This window comes from Cryptotermes secundus, unplaced genomic scaffold, assembly GCF_002891405.2.
Source record: "Cryptotermes secundus unplaced genomic scaffold, Csec_1.0 scaffold1850, whole genome shotgun sequence".
NCBI lineage: Eukaryota > Metazoa > Arthropoda > Insecta > Blattodea > Kalotermitidae > Cryptotermes > Cryptotermes secundus.
In genome coordinates, this window is record NW_019727439.1 from 184895 (window position 1) to 204802 (window position 19908).

Genomic DNA, 19908 nt, shown 5'->3' on the forward strand with positions numbered 1-19908 from the left:
TTTGGAGTTGTCGCTTAGACTGTGCTAGTATCAGTGTTGGCAGCAGTGGCTGTAAGATCTGCGCAGTGGAGACCAAGAGCATTTTTTTTTTTTGCTAATCAGTATGCAGCGAAGAAGGTACAAAATCAATAGTGCAAGAGTAGATAATTTGCATCTTGTTGTACCGTGGTTACCGCAGCCAACCCATCACGTGCTTCTCAGGTTAAGAATGCATGGAGCCATACCTTCACTGCATAAGTCTTTACAGCATGGATCAGGGCACCGGGACGCCTTTACGTTGCGTTTGTTCATGGCCATAGCATAATCAATGAAACTGTTAGACTGTATAGCTAATCTTGATGCAGTTCATGTGTGTCTGTCTGTATTTGTGTTTTAGGAACTAAAGGAGCTGTGCTGTTGGCACCCCTGTTGTCAGAGTGAAAGTGTATATTGGAAGTATTGGCTGTATGTCTGTAAATGAGGCACGTGGTAATATTAATGAGGCTTGTGTTTCCTCCACAGAATATTTCAATCAAACCAATTATAATGCATGCTATGGCAGAGTGGTATATCAGAGGGGATAGTGACCAGACAAAATTGTCTCGCATTTTGGATGTCGCGCAGGATCTGAAGGTAACCATTTCGTCTCACTGTTGTTGGTGTTGTGTTGTTTTGTTAAGTGAACTGATTTTCCTTCTAAGTTTGTAAAGTTTATAGGAGTATTATCGTGTTTAAGTGTTCGACTGTAAACTCAAAATTCTTGCAGGCATTGTCGATGTTGCTGAATGCTCAGTCCTTTCCGTTTGTTATCGATTTGGCATGTCTTGCATCACGACGAGAATACCTGAAACTGGAGAAGTGGCTGACTGACAAAATCCGCGAACACGGAGAGGCGTTCATCTCGGCCTGCATAAAGTTCCTGCAGGTAACACTGAGAGGCTGCTGTACTGAATGAAGTGATTCCTTTCCCGTGTATCGTGTAAATATGAAATATGTTATGATTTGGTCTGTTTGTGATTTTTACAATCATACTGTCATCGTTCCTACCTGCCACAGGTTATCACATAAAATTTAGAATGGCATTATTTGGTACTTTTTTAATTTTGAAAAAATAAATGTGTATACAAGAATGGCCTAGGCATTGCCCATCCAGCCTTCCTGCTGCCATCTGTTGTTCCTACATGTGAACTAATAAAAGAGTTAACAAAGAATATAAACTGCAATTTCATGATGCTCGGCTTGTATTCAAAATGTAGCACTAAAAACGGAAATGGGTGAGGGAAGATCTCCATCTGTGGATATATATTGTAAATTTGTGATGTCAGAAGCCTTTGATAGGTTTGAAAAGGTTTAACATTCTGCGATACACAAGCCTTGTTTCGTAGCCTATGTTGTAAGGTTTTGCGATCTGGTCTTGTGAGGATTATTGCTGATATATCTGCTGATTCTTGAATTCTAGCGGCGGTGTCCGCAGATAATGGGGAGTGCTGTGAAGGAGGAAAACCTGCCAAAATCAGCGCAGCTACCTCATGAAACATTAACAACAATGTTAGCGTGTCTTCAGGGATGTGCAGGGTATGTGGCTCCTAATTATAGCATGCACTAAATATATCAGCTCCAACGCTACGTGAGAATTTAACAGTACATGCTGCTTCAACCCCCCCGCTCTTCCAGCCCATACGGGGCCCAGGCCTCTTATTGAGTTCTGTGATCATTTTTCACAGATACTAGGTCTCCTTGGTCGGGTGATAAGCCATTTGCAAGGCGTCTACCTAAACACAGGACGAGACAAACACAGAATAAGTCTATACACACACCAAACATCCATGCCTTGAGTGGGATTGGAACCAATGATCTCAGTGTCCGAGCAAACGAAGACAGTTCATGCCTTAGACCTCACGGTTGCCGTGACGGGCTGTGTCTCTGATTACATTTGGAAACCATTTCATCAGATTAAAAAAATTAGAATGAAATTGAATACCAGTCACCTATGAAAGTCACTGAGAAAGTTAAACTTTGTTATCCACTTTAACACGCAGAAACAGGACCGACATCTTGTGTAGTCTGTTTACAGTTTTTGATTTAATTTAACGGAGTAAGTAATAAAATGAGGCACAATAGATCACTGTAGTCACGGTGCAAGTGCCAAGAAGGCCCACCCCTTATACAAGTAATAATATGAAAGCTGAAGTGAAAACTGTCTACTGTTTGCGCATATCAATGCTGCGCCTTTAATGGGAGGTGAAAATTAATTTGTAAGAACATAAATGAGATGGGAGTTGCTCGTGATGATTCCTAGTCTGGTCATCTGAGTTATGACGTGTTCTCTAGTAGACGGGTACCAACATTTTAGATGAATATACTGTGTCTGTCTTCAGGGTATGTTTCCAGAACTTTTTTTTTGTTTAGTTTACAATTTCAAATGTCACAGCTGACTACCTCATTGTTGCTGCATGCCTTCTCTTCAAGGTCATTCACAGTTCAGTATTCAAAGCCGTTGCCCCATTCAGTGTGGATCCGTTATCTCTTTATATTGTAGGAGTGTCTCGCAGGACTTGTCTGAAACAATCTTGACGATGGTGGGGAATTGCAGCATATTGCTAACTAAACCTCGACAAGCACCTCCTGGAGTCCTGCGACACAGAGGCATAGAACCAACATTCAACCCATCAACACTCGGAGGACAGGTAAGCATAACAGTTTGTTAAATAACTGGACTTCAAAGTCATCTGTCCTTTCTGTTCACGTGGATGTTGTTAGTAACTGTAACCTTTGCTGTTAACAAGCACTTTGGAAAAGTGCTTATTGTGACTCACCCACGTCAGGCATTTTATTCTCACTTGTCGTTCATGGATGGCAGGGATACCCTCGCTGTAACATTTAGCGAGCCTGTGGCAGGTTACTGTCAGTGTATAGTTTTTTTGTGTCCATCTGTGCTGATTTCCAAGTGCATGATCTGAAATCTGTGAAGTGAAGCGTAGGAGCCATAGTACGGAGGGCTGTGCCACTCACAGCAGCTGGACATGTAAATGCCCACGCAAGGGCTTGGAAGTCCTTGCTATCTGAGTTTGTGCATTAGTGAATCATTTTGCTCATTCACCTCAACATCCAGCTTCTAGCTTGGTATGCAAAGAGATTAATCCTACCTAAATTTTTGCTGTACTGTAGCTCACCGCAATCATCAGTGTGTAATGTGTACTATTCCTTTGTAAATAGAACCATAGAGGACTGGAACAGTTTACCTGCAGGCATAATAGCATCTTTCCCCTGTAAACTAAACACTTTTAGAAAGAGGGTTAGGAAAGCTGTTGCAAGTACGGAGGCCTTAGGCGGAGTTGAATGGAAAAAAAGTGAAGTAATTTGAAGTGTCCTTTTTCGAGTGCAGTGAAACTAACACAAGCACGTGCCCTTTGATATGTTTGGATTTGCACTGTGTGTACCTTGTTTATTGTATGTGTTTTGTTTTGTATTGTTCCCTTATGTTATAGACTTTCCTTGTCTGTATCAGTGTAAGTTCTACTGCCACCAGGTGAACATCCAATTGCAGTAAAATAATAATAATAAAAATATGATATATTTTGAAGCGACTGTTTCCTCTTCTCTCTTCCAGTTGTTTCCTGTGACCCAGGTCCCACAAGTGGACGCTATAGCGAATATTGGTTCAAGTTTGGCCAGTATGAGTCTTGCTGGTGCTCCAGCAGGTATGGGACCCCCTAGCAGCTCAGCTTTCAACCTACCAGGTGCATTGGGTCCATTGGTTTCAGCACCAGGATCCCCCTCCAGACTTTTGGGTCCTGCTGCCCCAGGTTCTTCACAGAGTCCATTTCCCCTCATTTCGTTAGGGTCTCAGTTGCAGCACACAGGAGCTGTTGGAACCCAGGTTGGACCGGGACCGACTGCCACATCTCTTGTTCCCGGTGTTGGGGTCAGTGCGATTGGGGCACTTGGAGGACGCATAGGCCCACAGACTGCGGTGGAAAAGACACGACTAGGTATGCCTGCAGTAGAGCGTGGATGGCCATAATTATTGTTTCTTTTTGTCTGTATGAACCTTCATTGTCTGGGAATAGAGGATTTTGCATTTTACAGTTCCAGCAGGTTAGTGATAACGTGACACCGCCACCACGGTTATTTCCACACCATGTTGAATGGGGTAATAGAATATTAAGATGTTGTCCTGCTCTTCAAATGTGGAGCATACATAGGTGGTGGATACCATCATTTCAGAAGAGCACGCTGCCTCCTTCCTCAGGGATATTAATTTGTAAAGGGACTCCTTATTTTGTGAGCCAGGATGACGCAGTCAGTATAGCAACTCGCTACTCGTTACTGGCTGGACGACCAAGGGATCAAAGTTCAAGTCCTGGTGGGGTCGAGAATTTTCTCTTCTCCGTGTCATCCATAAAGGCTTCGGGGTCCACCCAACCTCCTTATCCAATGGGTATAGGGGGGCTCTTTCCCCCAGTGTAAAGTGGCCGGGGCGTGAAGCTGACCACTCACCTCCAGCAAGTGCCAAGGTCAAGAAAATGTGGATCTATACATGCACTCCCCCATACACCTTGATGGCGTAGCACTTAATTAGTTAGGCAAAAGGACAGCTTTACTTTACCTCATTATTTCAGGTGAAGCTTCAAACATCTTCCCAGAAATGTCGCAGAATGTGTCAAAGGAAATTGAAGATGAAGCAAATAGCTACTTCCAGCGAATTTACAACCACCCACCACACCCAACCTTATCAATTGATGAGGTCTTAGAAATGCTGAAAAAGTTTCAAGATTCACCCAACAAGCGAGAACGAGTAAGTGACACTTTTACAGCTGTGTCTGGCTTTAACAAGTAGGAAAAATATATAATGTCCTTAAATTCAAACACGATGTTCATTTGTTTTTTGATATTTTGCAGGATCTGACATGCTGCTTTATGTTAGTTGAAATGTAAAGGGTAGGCAGTGGTGGCTGTTTCATTCTTACAGCAGATTCTTTTTATTAGCTGCGAAATGTATAAGAACCTCCTCTTCAAAACTTCCGTTGGAGAGTTAATTTTATAGGTTTTTCCTAATTTTCTGAGAGCAGTAATTATCTCCATTTATAGTAAAATTGTAATATGATGCGTGAGATTCTGGTAACAGTGTGCCGATAGAGCACTGCATGTGCTGATTGCAGGTAGTACTAATTCTGCGTATAGATGCACCCACCAACAAGGTGTGGGGTTTGAGGTTTTTACAGCGGGGACTGTGACAAGTACTGTCTCATCTGCTGTGATTCCTTGTCACCATTTCCATGAAAAATGCTTCTTCCGAGGAATTTCTTAATGTTATATTTTAGTGTCCTGTTGCACTGATTCACGTTCATGATGTGTATTTGTACCAATCGTCTTACAGTGCACACAATTTCACTTTTTCTCCTCACTACATGTTTCGGCACTAATGTGCCATCTTCAGGTGTGGTTTTATTTACGTAACACCTGAAGATGGCACATTAGTGCCGAAACATGTAGTGAGGAGAAAAGTGAAATTGTGTGCACTGTAAGATGATTGGTACAAATACACATCATGAACGAATTTCTTAAATTATATGTTTTTTTTTTTTTCAAGATTGATTGTTATGTGATTGGATTGTGAGTATGTGAAGTCACAAGTAACAACATGTGAATCCAAAAATGGGCAGAAACAGTTGTTATTATATGTATCTGTTAGCAGTCTGAAGAAATGTGCCAAGTTCTAAGTGATACTTTGCAGTCTCTAAAATATCGGAATGCTAAGTTTGTATTGAAGGCCATGCAGTCGCTCAGTCAGTCACTGCCTTCAGCAGCAGACCAGTTTTGGCTTACCACCCAGCACAAAGACTGACATGGCTGATCACTCAACAAAACTTAATGGTGTGCAGTCACGATATAAGCTTCAAATCATATACAGCATGTCACAATTCAAATTATATGTGAGGTAGAAATATAATGTTGTGTGTCTGGTCAGTTTAGTAAGACTAGCAGAGGAATACAGGCGAATGTGAAATACCCTAGTCAGAACATGTTGAAAGAAACAATGAAGGTATGGTGTATCCATACTTCCTGTTCTGGTGACAGAATAAAATAAAGAAGTGTGTTTAAGGTGTGTAATTACAGTGTAGCATAGGGCAGCCTAAACATCTGTGGTGTGCTGTGCTTGCAGGAGGTCTTCAACTGCATGTTGCGGAACCTCTTTGAAGAGTACAAGTTTTTCCCTCAGTATCCAGACAAGGAACTACATATCACTGCTCAGTTGTTTGGTGGTATTATTGAACGAGGTCTTGTCAGGTAAACAAACTTCACTCCTTTCTTTGCTGTGTTTTTATTTATTTTTTATTGTGGTAGTTTAAGGCCTAACTGCATTTAATGGGTGCTGTTTGGGTATCCATCATGAGTTGTTGAAGTTTCTGTTTGATATGGCCTCCGTCACTTGCAGCTGATCATGTTTTTGAAGGGAAGGAATGTTACGTTGATGTTGGTATGGAAGAGGAATTTCTGTTTCATGTACCCATAAACTGCAGATATTTCTCATTTTGCAAATAAAATACGTTGAAGCCGCAATTTTAGATTTTCTTCTTCAGGAATTGTGTTTTTGAACACTAAACAGAATTTAACATTGAAATTATTGACTTTGAAATTGTATGCTAAGTTAAGAAATCCTTTAGTCCAGGAACAGTAGGTGGAGATTTGACGGTAGTTAACAATTGCATCTATAGATGTCATTGTATTTGCATGTCTGTCTCTTATGTTTGTATTCTTATCTTTTTCTGGCAGTTATATGACGCTTGGGCTGGCACTGCGATTTGTACTGGATGCCCTCAGGAAACCGAATACAAGCAAAATGTACTACTTTGGAATTGCAGCACTTGATAGATTCAAATCTCGGTTGAAGGAGTATCACAAATATTGTGAACATGTGGCTGCAATCCAGCATTTTTGTGACTTCCCCCCTCACCTGATTGAGGTAACCATTAGTAGCAATTTCATGTTTTTCTTTCCTTTCAAATACACTGAATAGGGAATACAAGTACTATGCTTTTGGACATTATCCATTGTCTTGTGTATTTTTTAAAAGACCGTACTGTACTCTCCTGTCCTGTCTCCAAAATGTTGTGTTTCGAAAAGGAAACAGGACGGCCTTTTAGAAAATAGACAAGATGATGGGTAATATCCAAAAACATAATACCTGTAGCAATATACCGTCATCACAAACTTTTAGATCATACTCTGTATAGGGAGCTTAAAGTAGGTGATTGTGCCTAGGATGTTGATGTTTCCATACAGTACCAGAAAAACAAAATTATGCCACAACCAATTTTGAACACCTTTAGTGAGAAACAAAAAAGGAAAAATAAGAAGAACATTTTAACAAAATTTAGTAGCATACAAAACAGCATACAGAGTAATAAAAAGTATACAAAATTAATGTAATTAAATAAAAAATTTACAGAAGTATGTAAAATTAATTGTCATGTAAGCTTTGTTCTTAGAAATCGTTCATATTGTCTTTTGGTGGCGCGGGGTGTGAGGGGGTGCTCCTGGTTCCCCCATCAAGTACTCAGAAACAGGTGTTCCTGAACAGAGTCTTGTGATGCTGAGTGCCCTTACAAATGGCTTGCAGCATCACTGTGGCTGGTGCAGAAAGTAATTCAAAGCAAAATTAAATGTGTTGAAATGGACCTACACTTGGGTCGCAGAAAGGAAGAACACGCATTGATGGTTAAAGTTTGTCCCCCACTCCTCGCCCTACATACATTGCACTTACCCTCCGTCAACACAGCAGGTATTTAGACTGAACAGAGGAGAGACAGCCTCACAGCCTCTAGGCAGAGAAATCTGAGACTATGCATAAATTCTTTCCGTTCAGCTATTTTCTTCTGGTGTGTGACAGTGATCTGTTTTGAACGCTTTTATGTGGATATGTGAGATGCTTATACTCATATTCACAGCCCTTTGAAAGTGTTTCATGTTAAATGAACTGAAAAGAGTTGGTAAGTTTCTCTTTTATTTTGTTTTCAAGTATGTGGAATATGGCCTGCAAGCCCAAGAGCCTCCAAATAGGCCCCAAGGTTCTGTTCTCCCAGTTACTCTGCAGTCAATCTTGACTCCAATCCCGGCCTCCACAACTGCATACAAAACAAATACCTCAACGACGGTGACCACTACAACAACAGTAGCTAAAACACCAACAACCACGCCAGCAATAGCAACACGAGTAAGTGGGGTACGCATTCTTTTGTTTTATTGGTTATTCTTTTGACTTGTTAACGTGCCATTAATACTGGTCCTATAGTCAGGTTGCTTGTTTTTGGAAGGAGGGGGTGAGTATAAGTACCCAAGTACAGTAATTAGACAGTGCTGCCATGTGTTGGGATAATTCAATCAGTTGACGGTTATATCTCTCACAAGAAAAGAAAACATGTTGCATCTCTTAATTTACTGGTTTTCTGTCATTTTACATTGAATTTGATTGGTTCAAAGGCAGTACCTCCAGTGATACGTTGCATCCATTTAAGTTTCTTGTCTCTTGGGGTTCAGCTCCGCTGGAGTTCGCTGAAAGTACAGATTTTTGTAAAGTGCTCATGTCTTTTCAGCCATCGATTGCAAATGCCACAAACATCGATACATTGTTGGTAGCAACTGAAAAGGAAGACAAAATGACAGCTCCCCCTGAAGCCCTTCAGGACAAAATTGGTTTTGTCTTCAATAACCTAAGTCAGCTGAATTTACAGACAAAGGTATGTAGAGTCTGCCTTGTTATTTAGAGGCTCGTCGTCTCTGTGTGAGAAACTCTCCATTAATCGAGACATTCGTTTCCAGTGTGATGAGCTGCGAGATATTGTGACAGAGGAATATTGGCCCTGGATGGCCCAGTATTTAGTGATGAAGCGAGCCAGCATAGAACTTAACTTCCACACACTGTATTCAAATTTTCTGGACGTCTTGAAGATACCGGAACTCAATCAGATGGTGCTACGAGAGACATTTCGAAATATCAAAGTAAGATGCAGTCTTATTTTCTTAGTCTTAGGATTTTTATTTGTTTCTTCGTATGGGGTTGGAATGAGTCAACGTGATACTTTGGTCACTAATTGGCCTGTCATACCACCCCCCAGATGATAGATAACTATGGAGCTGTCAGTGGAATGAGAATTGGCAGAGGAAACCGAAGTACTCGGAGGATACTTGCCTCAATGACACTTTATCCACAACAAATCCTACATGACTTAACCTGGGATTGAACCTTGGCCACTGCAGTGTGAAGCCAGCAAGTAACTGCCTGATCTATGGCACAGCCTTTCTCAGTTTTAAGCAGCTTTGGCTGTGGTGAATCAGGTGATCGGGAACTGACTGACAAGCTCTGTAAGTGTGGGATGCAAAGTTCTGTGGTATGATGTAATGTAGTGTGGTGGAACGTTAATGGCCTCATGGAGGAACCTGATGTCTGGCCTCAGGCTTCCATCTTATTTTGATTTATAACCAGCTCTTTACCTCTTTCTTGCTGTCTTTCAGCACCTAACTAAACCTTGTTCTGAGTCATCCTCTAGTTCTCTCTGTTTGAAATTTTAGTTGCAGTATTCCTCTCAGTGGCCTTATTCTCTCGACCCTTTTTACATGGCAAAACCGTTCTAATCATTTCTGTTCTAACTGTGTTAATACATTTTGAATTTCAGCTACTTTTCTGTCTGTCCTTGTTTTCCCATCAGCGCTTCTAGAAATTTTGTATCCATTGCTTTCAGTCTGCTTTTGTTTCAATTCTCAAGGTCAGTGTGTCGGTGCTTTATGTCATTGTCAGTTAAAATATACTTTATGTAAATTAGACTTAAGGAGGATGGCTTCAGTTACACAGAGAACTCAAATCAAATCAGTCAGCGTGTCCTGATCAGGTTGTGGTTTGCAGCGGAAACGAAAATGTGCAAGCGTTGATTGAGGGTGAATTTTTTCTGTAGCTCTTCACAATTTTAGGTATAAGCTTCGTGGAATTGAAAGGTCCCAGGCACAAAGTGGTGAAACAGTGAACTGATTTTTGTACCTGTGAAGAGAGAACTCTAAATGAAGAACGCCGTCTTCTGGGATGTGCCGCCGTGTAGATATTTTGTTAACCGACGTTTCAGAGGAATGTATCTCCTTCCTCTTCAGGGTATAAGAAATCCGCAAGCGATGAACCCGCAGGTGTCTGTAGACTGAGCACGGATTTCTTATGCCCTGGAGATGGAGGTGATATGTTCCTCTGAAACGTCAGTTAATAAAATATCTACACGGCGCCACATCCTAGAAGACGTCATTCTTCGTAGTCACCGCCGTGAAAACCTCAAATTCTACATAGCACTCTAAATGTTTGCTGTGATTCACTGTTGTTCTTTTAATTTCCTAATTTGTAAGAATGACTGGCATGCTGGTTGTTTCAGGTCCTGTTACGAAGTGACAAGGGTATTGCAAACTTCTCTGACCGATCCTTGTTGAAGAATCTGGGACATTGGCTTGGAATGTTGACTCTTGCAAAGAGCCGTCCCATTCTGCAGGTTGACATAGATTTGAAAGCCTTGCTTGCTGAGGCATATCACAAAGGACAACAGGAACTCCTGTATGTTGTACCGTTTGTTGCTAAAGTACTGGAATCATGTTCAAAAAGTAAGGTATGGTATGCGTTCACAAGTCAGACTAAATGTGTTTGAGTGGGAAATGTATTGTTGTGCGTAAGACTGAGTGCACATTTATGGTGTGTTCACAGGAAAGAAAAGTCAGTCCTTCCAGGTAAATGCTGGAATAGTATTCAATTAAGCCACGAGCACTTTCTTTCAAATCCTTTTTCACTTCAAGAGAATTTTGACAGGGTATCAGGAATGTCAGTTGGTTAAAAATTATTGGCACGTGAGATACCATCTCTGTCTGCATGTAATGATGCTAGAACCACTGAATGGATTAAAATGTAACTAGTCACAGACATGCCACATGAAGTCCTGTGTGTATTTCTACAAAAATCTTAAGCTTACTTATCAGAGAAAAAAAATTTTCTAGCAAAAATAGTGGAGGAACATGAGAATGAATGTGCCAGAATTGTTACATGATGCTCACATTTCCTGACTTGTTATACATCTTGGTCTTCTTCAGGTGTTCAAACCCCCAAACCCATGGACTATGTGTATTATGAATGTTCTGGCAGAGTTGCATCAAGAGGCAGACCTCAAGCTGAACTTGAAGTTTGAAATTGAAGTTCTATGCAAGAATTTGAACATCGATGTCGTCGTAAGTAACTATGTGCAGTCATTGAACTTAACCTTATGCTGCAGAAAGCATGATTCAAGTATAAAGTCTAATTTCATTCACATCAACATGTGTTGTCTTTATATTTGCTTTGTTGGCACCTGGGGGGGGGGGAAATGTGGAAATTTGATCCCCCTCCCCTCCAAGATTTTGGAAAATATCAGAATTGAAAGAAAGAAGAAAATTACCAAATATTGTGTGGGATTTGAGTTTCTCACAGCCATGAGTATGAGGAGTTCTCTTTCTGGAATATGATGCCGTGTATTATGGTGAAAGTCGACCAGTATTTTGGAGGAACATACCAGCCCCATCTTCAGGGTTGAAGAGAGGAAACCAAGGATGAAAAAGGCAGTAAGCACAGTTTACTTGTTTCTTGCTTGGCTTACTCTCTTTCCCTGAAGATGGAAACTGTATGGTCTCTGAAATGATGGTTGACTTTCACCAGACTGTACTGTGTTATAGCCCAAAAGTTGGAACTTGGCCAGATATTATTCTGAACCTAAATTATTATAAGAAATATGTTCTGTTGTGAATACCCCAGGGCAGCCGCGAAATCAGTGTTAAATAGCTTATAGTTTGTAGGTCAATTTTCTGGCTCACTGTCTTGGCGATGCCAATGCTTTGGTTCGATATTTGAGCTCCAAGGCACTGTATTATAACAATGTAATGATGACACCTTGTATGACTTAATTTTGTTGCTTATATGAACATGAGTACATCTGGAACAAACAACTAAGCGTGTGCAACCGTTTGTGCTCATGACAGGACCTGAAGCCTTCTGTATATCTGAAGGACCAGGAGAAGCTGAGGAACTTGGAGTATCAGTTGTCACATCCCAATAAGAAACCAGAACCCTCTGCCCCACCAGCCATGTCACAGTCTCCAGCCCAGCAGCCACAGCAGCAACCAGGTATGCCCTTAGTGTGCTCACGTGAGCGTGCGGCCTTCTGCTAGGTCGAGAGAGACCAAGAGGAGGCAGTAGGAGACTTCAGCCTTGAGGTTCTTACACTGGCTTCTGGGATGTAGCAACATGTAGTCTGCTAGAAGATTATCTTTCTTTTGGGCGAACCTGCTGGCCTTTCTACCCTGAAGGCGGAGGCAGCAGGATCATCTGAAACGTCAATACCTGTCAGCCAAATTACGTCAGTCTTTAATCTTTGTAGCGCACTTGCTGGTGGAGGAAGACTTAGGCTGTTGTATTTGCATGCTTAAAAGTTGGCAGAGTTTCATGAAATTTGGTGTTTTATGCCATTTTAATGTGCTGTGGTAAGGGATTAGAATGTAATGTTTCACTACATATTATTGAGTCAGTAGCCTCCCTACTTTGTATTTGGGTGGTCCTAGGTTCAAAAGTGCCTGAAGGCCAGCCATTAAGATATGTTTCTTGTGTCCCTTCACGAAACTACTGGGATTCAACTTAAAAATTAGGCCATGAGACGGTTCATCCTCATATTTCTCCCTTTCAAATGTTTATTATCCTGTCATTTTGTACCGTGCAGTCCGAGCTGTAGAAAGCACTGTAAAGTGAACATGGTGATGTTCTAGGTGGCAAGTGTAGTGTAATGAGGCATCAGTCTGATGTTAACTAAGAGAAGGCAGTAGATTTTTAAGTAAGCATAGAAATGGTGTGCTAGGTTGGCAGCCCGTGATATTCTGACTTGAGGCTACTCTCACGAGATGCCATTTTTGTGGAAACTGGCTGCATGTGTTGTTTAAATTTGGACCACTGTTATCAAAAGTATTTAAGGATATGTTCCTTGATATCAGACCTTTTCTTGACCGAGCAGATTGTTGTAGCAGTGATGTTCTCAATGTGTGTTTCAGTGGTGCTTGGTATGAATGTTGCATATGATTGTGTCTGTCCTGGGTTTTCCCCAGTCCATCCAGGCAAATGATGGGATAGTACCTGAAATTAGACCAAGACTGATTCCAGATCTTTTCCAGTTCATCACTGAGTAGTCAGCAGTATATAGCTGGTGATGCTGACAGCATCATAACATGAACCACAAAAAAGTAAGGTTTTCTGCATTGCTTACAGCTCCGGCCGCCACATCAGCTGCATCTGCGGCATCTGCAGAAGAGGTGTCCCAAGTTGCGATCTCATCCTCAGCAACGCCTCCCACTTCTGTGGCACCGACAAACACTACACCTACTTCCAGCGTGCCATCTGGGCCACCAGATCCTCGGTTCAGTTACATGGATATCAGCGTTACAGGAATTGGCAATCTCGCACCTCATGTATCAGTCAATGGACAAGTAAGTTTACCTGACTTCAGGCCGTGTGTGAGAATAAGAAAATGTTGGATGCATCAGCCTCGTGATGATAACTGAGGAGCTATTTCAAGGAAATAGCGGCTCTGGTCTAGAAAACCAAAATTAATGGCCGTGGGGATTCGTTGCGCTGACCACGCAACACCCTCTGTCTGCAAAAGTTGGCACTAAACTTTGCCGACAAGCGGTGGTCGATCGGTTGGTATAGTTCGCTTGCGGACTAAAATCACTTTTTTTTTTTTTCTCCCGTATTGTCACGTATAAGGGGTAGGCGTGACGAATAATTGTGTGTTCTAGATTTGATGATTGGATTTATTGGATGTCTCTATTACAGTTACAGCTAATTATAACAGTTCACACAATGAACTTCTTGATAACAAATTTCTCACTGTATTCCAGTTCTTGGGTTTGTCTCTAGTCTTTAGTCTACTACTCAGTACGACTGGTTGCTCTGTTGGTAAATTCCTCTCCTTTCATAACTTTGGGTAAAACAACATATTCATTCCCAAGCAACTGTCTAGTTTCTGTGTGTTTATGACTTGGTACCTAGTAATGACACGTTCCCTGCTGTATGTTGTAATGAGAATGGGAATTTTATTGAGTGACGGACGTCTCGTTCTTGCTCCGCTCACGTTTTCAGTCATCACATTACACTAAGAAGGAGACTGTACAACTTGGGACACTGGACACAAATAGGAGGATAATATTAAAATGAATCTTAATGACATAGATCATAGGGATGTGAATTAACTTGCACTATAGTGAGGACACAGCTGAGTCCCCTGGTTCAACTACCTCCACATCTCCCTCTGTTCTGTTTCTCCCTTAATATTCCTGTTCACATATGTAACATAATTTTGCTGTATTCTGCTGCAGTTTTAGGATATTTACAGTGTTGAAACTTCATAACTTGTACTCTCCTCCAAGTATAATTAGAATGATCAAGGGTATCGGTGGGAAAGCCAAAAGGAAAGAGACCACTGGGAAGACCAAGGTGTAGGTGGGTGGACAATATTAAAACGGATCTTAGAGAGAGAGGATGGGATGGTATGGATTGGATAGATCTGGCTCAGGATAGGGACCAGTGAAGGGCTCTTGTGAACACGGTGATGAACCTTCGGGTTCCATAAAATGCTTGGAAATTCTTGAGTAGCTGCACAATTGGCAGCTCTTCCTGAAGGGCTCAGCTTCATGGGTAAGTAAGTAAGTAAGTAAGTACAGTATTGAAAATGCTTTAGCTTCTTCCATGTTGGTTATGAACAGAAGTGGAAATTGTTTTCTTCACAGGTGGTTTTGTTCCAAGCTCACCCTCAACTGAAGCAGTTCATTCGTCCAGCAGTAGAGAGGGCAGTACAGGAATGGATTCACCCGGTTGTGGATCGCTCCATCAAGATAGCACTCACCACGTGTGAACAGATAGTGAAGAAAGATTTTGCCTTAGATCCAGATGAGTCCCGTATGCGAGCATCTGCGCATCACATGGTTCGAAACCTGACTGCAGGAATGGCCATGATCACATGTCGTGACCAGTTGCTGGTGTCAATTAGTACAAACCTGAAGCAAACATTTTTATCTGCACTTATGGTAAGTTTGTGTCAGTTCCAGCCTTGTGATAGAAAATGTAGCAGTACTGTACTTAATTTGAAGAAATCATATATATATATAGGTGAGATTTGAGATATTAGCAGCAGTGAAAATTAAGATACGGTTAGACACCAGATGTAGCCATCTGACATACAGAAGTTCTTTGTAATGTGTACAGTGAAGTAAAATAAAGCTCTTCCTGTAACAGGCCATGAAGGCCCATAGGGCTGTGAGAAGTTGAAGGTCCACATTATCTAGACAATCGGCTCAAAGATGGCGGTAAGGTTGTCAGCCTTACCGCCGTCCGCGCTTTACTCCCCAGGAAATTTACATAATTAATTCCTGGTACTCATTTCTGTTAGAGGCTGAGTCGACCCCAGGGCCCTAATGCAGCTGGAAGGATTAGGCCAATTGAAAAAAATCCAGTGACCTCATCAGGACTTGAACCCGTGACCTTCTAGCTTGTAGCATAGTGCCTCAACCAACTACGCTACCGCGTGTACATCACAGAACAAATTATCTTGAATTTCAGGGTGCCACACCTCAGCAGAAAGAATTGGTGGAGCAGGCTGCAACAGCTGCAGCTCAGGACAACATGGAGTTGGCCTGTGCTTTCATTCAGAAGACGGCCATCGAGAAAGCGATTCCTGAAATAGACAAGCGACTTCTAACAGTGAGTTTATTGCCACTCTCTCTGGTCCCTTGTAACAAGCCTTTGAAGGGGGAATTGGATTTATTGAACTGTTAGAATTGAAGTGACCCAGAAGATCACTGTCTGTCAGTATAAAGGCTCTGTAGTCACTGATAAGGTGGAATGAGAATTGGCAGGGTACACTGTGGTACCCAGAGAAGACTTGCCCTGGGATCAGACCTGTGTGGCTGCTCTTACTGTCTTCTGGGATGAGATGCAAGAGTCTTATACATTGTCACCAGCTGCCTGGAGGATCTTGCTGCATCCATCTTCAGGGTAGAGTAGTAGTGGATGTAGCACGTGCCTCCTTGATGTTGGTAACAATGTACCGAACTCCACGGTGCCACATCCCGGAATTCTGATCTCACAGTAGGTCCCTAACTCTGTGTGGCTGTAAAATCTGCATAATTAAGAGATATATATCAGGCTGTGCTTAATTATGTCTTATCAGTAACTGATAATTCTGATTGTGAAGTGATTGCTTTGTATTCTTGTATGTCAACTGAATCTGAAATTATAATTGCTAAAAATGTGTATATGTGGTACCGCTACACAACTCTTAAAGCTGTGAAAATTCTGTTCGCCTTAGTTAAGTAAAATATTCTTGTAGCTGTATGCCTCATTATTACTACTGTGAATCTCTTGTAGGAGTTTGAATTACGAAAACATGCACGCAATGAAGGTCGGCGCTACTGCGATCCTCTAGTACTTACATATCAGGCTGAGCGCATGCCAGAACAGATTCGCCTGAAAGTGGGGGGAGTTACGTCTCAGCAGATGGCAGTCTATGAAGAATTTGCACGTAACATTCCCGGCTTTCTCCCTCTGACGGACCGAGACGCTGCCTTGTTCATCCCCAAAAATGTTGCGGTAAATTTGTGACCTAGTACTGCCACTTTCGTCCTTAACTGTAGTAGTGAAATGGAAAGTAATTGCTTGAAGCTATGTTTAATTACTGAGAGTATTTAGTAGCAAATTGCGGTTGTGTTTATTTTTCTCGTAGCAGGACTCGAACCCATCAGGGACACCATTCCAAAATACAGCACCCTCCCAACTGGTAAGTTTAAAGAAGATATTTTCTTCCTGTCTCAATTCAGAAATTCATAAGGGAGTTTTCGGTCATATTTCGGTTCTCGTGCATTCCTGTTGCAGACATATGGAACAGACGAGCTTGGTGCAGTGTTTGAGAAAATTACAAATGATTTAGAACATTATCTCCAAAACATAATTGGAAATCAGGGAGTGATACCATCAAATTGCCAGGTTAGCAGCCTGCACAGTCTGTTGGAGGCACTGATAATTGCCAGGAAATCGAGAGATGCCATGTCGGCCGTTTCTCTGCTGCAAAAGGTAACGTGTCATAGATCTGTATTCTTTTAAATCTAAGTTACTGTTTCCAGGCATACCTCACTTTCAACAGCTGTGTCTAGGATATCATGCCATATGGCCCATTCAGTCAGCTGATATTTTGAAGGAACATATCGCTTCCATCTTCAGGACTGAGGAATAGGCCAAGCAAGAAAGCAACACGAAGCAAATAACAAGCTTCACTTGTGGTTTTTTCTTTCTTTTTTTCTGTTTTCCTTTGTTTTTTATTGAGCCTAGAAGATGGAGTTGACGTGTTGCTCCAAAATGTTTGTCGACTTTCATCGGAACACACTGTGTTATGTCCCAGAAAGTACCACAAGTCATATACCTCATCTTTTCACCTCCAAATTGTCCAAAACACTGCAACCAGCATGTAAGCCAGGGTTCCACTATGTCTTCATAAATTAACTCCCTGTGACTTACTTACTTACTTATGGAGCTGAGCCCGTCTGGAGGAGCCACCAATTCTGCAGCTACTCAAGAATTTCCCAGCATTTCATGGAACCTGAAGGTTCATTACCGTGTTCACAAAAGCCCTCCACTGGTCCCTATCCTGAGCCAGGTCTATCCAAGCTATACCATCCCGTCCTATCTCTCTAAGATCGATTCTAATATTGTCCACCCACCTACACTTTGGTCTTCCCTGTTGTCTCTTTCCTTCTGGCTTTCCCACCAATATCCTATACGCATTCTTCGTCGCCCCCATTCGTGCTACATTACCTGCCCATTTCATTCTCCTTGACTTGATCATTCTAATTATACTTGGAGAAGAGTACAAGTTATGAAGCTCCTCATTATGCAGTTTTCTCCAACCTCCTGTCACTTCATCCCTCTTCGGTCCAAATATTCCCCTCAGCACCCTGTTCTCAGACACCCTCAGTCCTTGTTCCTCCCTTAATGTCAGAGACCAAGTTTCAGAACCATACAGAACCACAGGCAAAATTATAGTTTTGTACACGTATATTCTGTCAGCTTATGTTAGAATGTTATCTTGCATATCTGTAATTGTATGGGTTTTCAGATGAAATCCTAGCTGAAGTTTCTGAATTTGACACGGTTTCTTTATCACATCCCACTGCCTAGTTACCGGAGAACTCCATAGTTTGGTGCGGATGTTGATGCTTTGATTTAAGGCAGAATCTTGTTAGAGACTATTAAGATGAAGTTTCTTTTTTTTCCCATTTCAGGCTGTTGAAGGAATGTTGGATTGTTTGACCTCAATGCCAAATGACCCAGAACTGATGATAAGATATCGGGACATTCACCTCAGAGTCTTGAAAGCTCTCCAAGATCCGAGAGCTTACGGCGTGCAGTGGACTAACAAACAGGTGACCAGGTATGTTACCTGGAACCACAGCAGAATCTTCACCTAACCCTTTAAAGCATGGTGGTACCTGTGTGTACCACCTCCGTAAACAATAAATATCTCCACATTTGCCCGTGCATCATATCTGTGTGTTGTGTTTCTCACATTAAAGAGTGATTATTTTCTGGTTGGTCTTTGTAATGGAGACATAATTCACTGTTTCCTTTGAGGCTGGAACACAATTTTTAGTATTACATAAATGGACTTATGCTTCCCGGGTTTACATATGCAGGTGTAAAGTTTATGTCAGTTCAGTCTTAACCGCGAACAGTTTCCCAGTGGGGAGTAAGGATGGATTTCATTTACTTTTCAGGTGTTTGATGGAGTGTCGAGAAGAGTTCAGATACAATGTTGATGCCATAGACTGTCTCATTCGGTCACACTTGGTCAATCTGCAGCAGTATGATTTGCATTTAGCGCACTCTATGGATAATGGCTTGAACTACATGGCCGTTGCATTTTCCATGCAGTTGGTGCAGCTCTACCTTGTGGATGAACGCTTGAACAGCACTGTCACAGAGAGCGATCTCTATCATACTATCGAGATGTTGGCACGTATTGCCACGCACTCCAGGCAGCCTCCCGATGGGTGAGTACCAATGTGACCCTCTTCAGAGAGTGTTAGGATGAAGGAGGCTGTAAACTGATGTATTGATGTCACAGTGGGAAGGTGTCATGTGGTTCGAAGGAGTTTGTAGCTGTCTTTGCAGAGTCAGCTCTGGGCTGTTCACTTATTTTGATGACTGACACTAGCAAGCCTCTGAACTCCCTGTTTTCACATCGTCAGGTCGCCATCACAATAGGCTCCCTCTGTTTTGGAAATTGAGGCTTGCTCACCTGAAGTGAAGCAGGCCTGAATCTTCAGGCTGTCATAATGGTTTCTTAAGAGCCGTATTTCCATTTTTAGGCCGGTACTTGAGAAAAAATTTACTGCTGCACTTGTCCCAGTTCTAAAACAGTGTCTGTAATCTGTAATTTTGCCTGTGAATGTAGGCAGATTGGACCACCAGACCACAGTGATGTTCCACATAAACAGACCCCGGATTTTTCCATATATTGTAACTATGTAAATAAGATCTAAAAGTTTGTGATGATGGTAAATTGTTACAATTAATATTTTGCTGGACATTAGCCATCATCTTGTCTATTCTAAAAAACAGTCTAATTTCTCTTAAAAAACACAACGTTTCGGGAACTGGATTCTGTCCCCGTCTTCAGGTAAAACCTACTCAGTTGGGTCCAATAGACAGAGCTAGCCCCTGTCTCCGGACAACTATGCCAATTTCCGAAGGGATTCATAAAAGAAGCACAACTTAATCCATCTGTGAGAGCTAAGATATGTTGAAGCTATCATAATTTGAGGCTTAGCACCAGAGAAAGA

At 41.8% G+C, this 19908-nt stretch overlaps 1 protein-coding gene across 1 annotated transcript in view; it reads left to right on the forward strand.

Annotated features, from left to right (window-relative positions):
• The window catches only part of LOC111864834 (CCR4-NOT transcription complex subunit 1), a gene marked incomplete in the record, with an annotated part of 42979 nt that overhangs the window by 9825 nt on the left and 13246 nt on the right, over positions 1-19908 (forward strand). The window contains 21 exon segments of the mRNA XM_033751600.1: positions 746-904; positions 1439-1554; positions 2519-2666; positions 3590-3971; positions 4602-4777; positions 6146-6270; positions 6757-6946; positions 8003-8197; positions 8577-8720; positions 8803-8982; positions 10392-10619; positions 11095-11229; positions 12013-12157; positions 13286-13503; positions 14806-15102; positions 15635-15775; positions 16442-16663; positions 16797-16850; positions 16946-17143; positions 18349-18497; positions 18841-19116. Of these exon segments, the coding sequence (XP_033607491.1) occupies positions 746-904; positions 1439-1554; positions 2519-2666; positions 3590-3971; positions 4602-4777; positions 6146-6270; positions 6757-6946; positions 8003-8197; positions 8577-8720; positions 8803-8982; positions 10392-10619; positions 11095-11229; positions 12013-12157; positions 13286-13503; positions 14806-15102; positions 15635-15775; positions 16442-16663; positions 16797-16850; positions 16946-17143; positions 18349-18497; positions 18841-19116 (3878 nt within the window).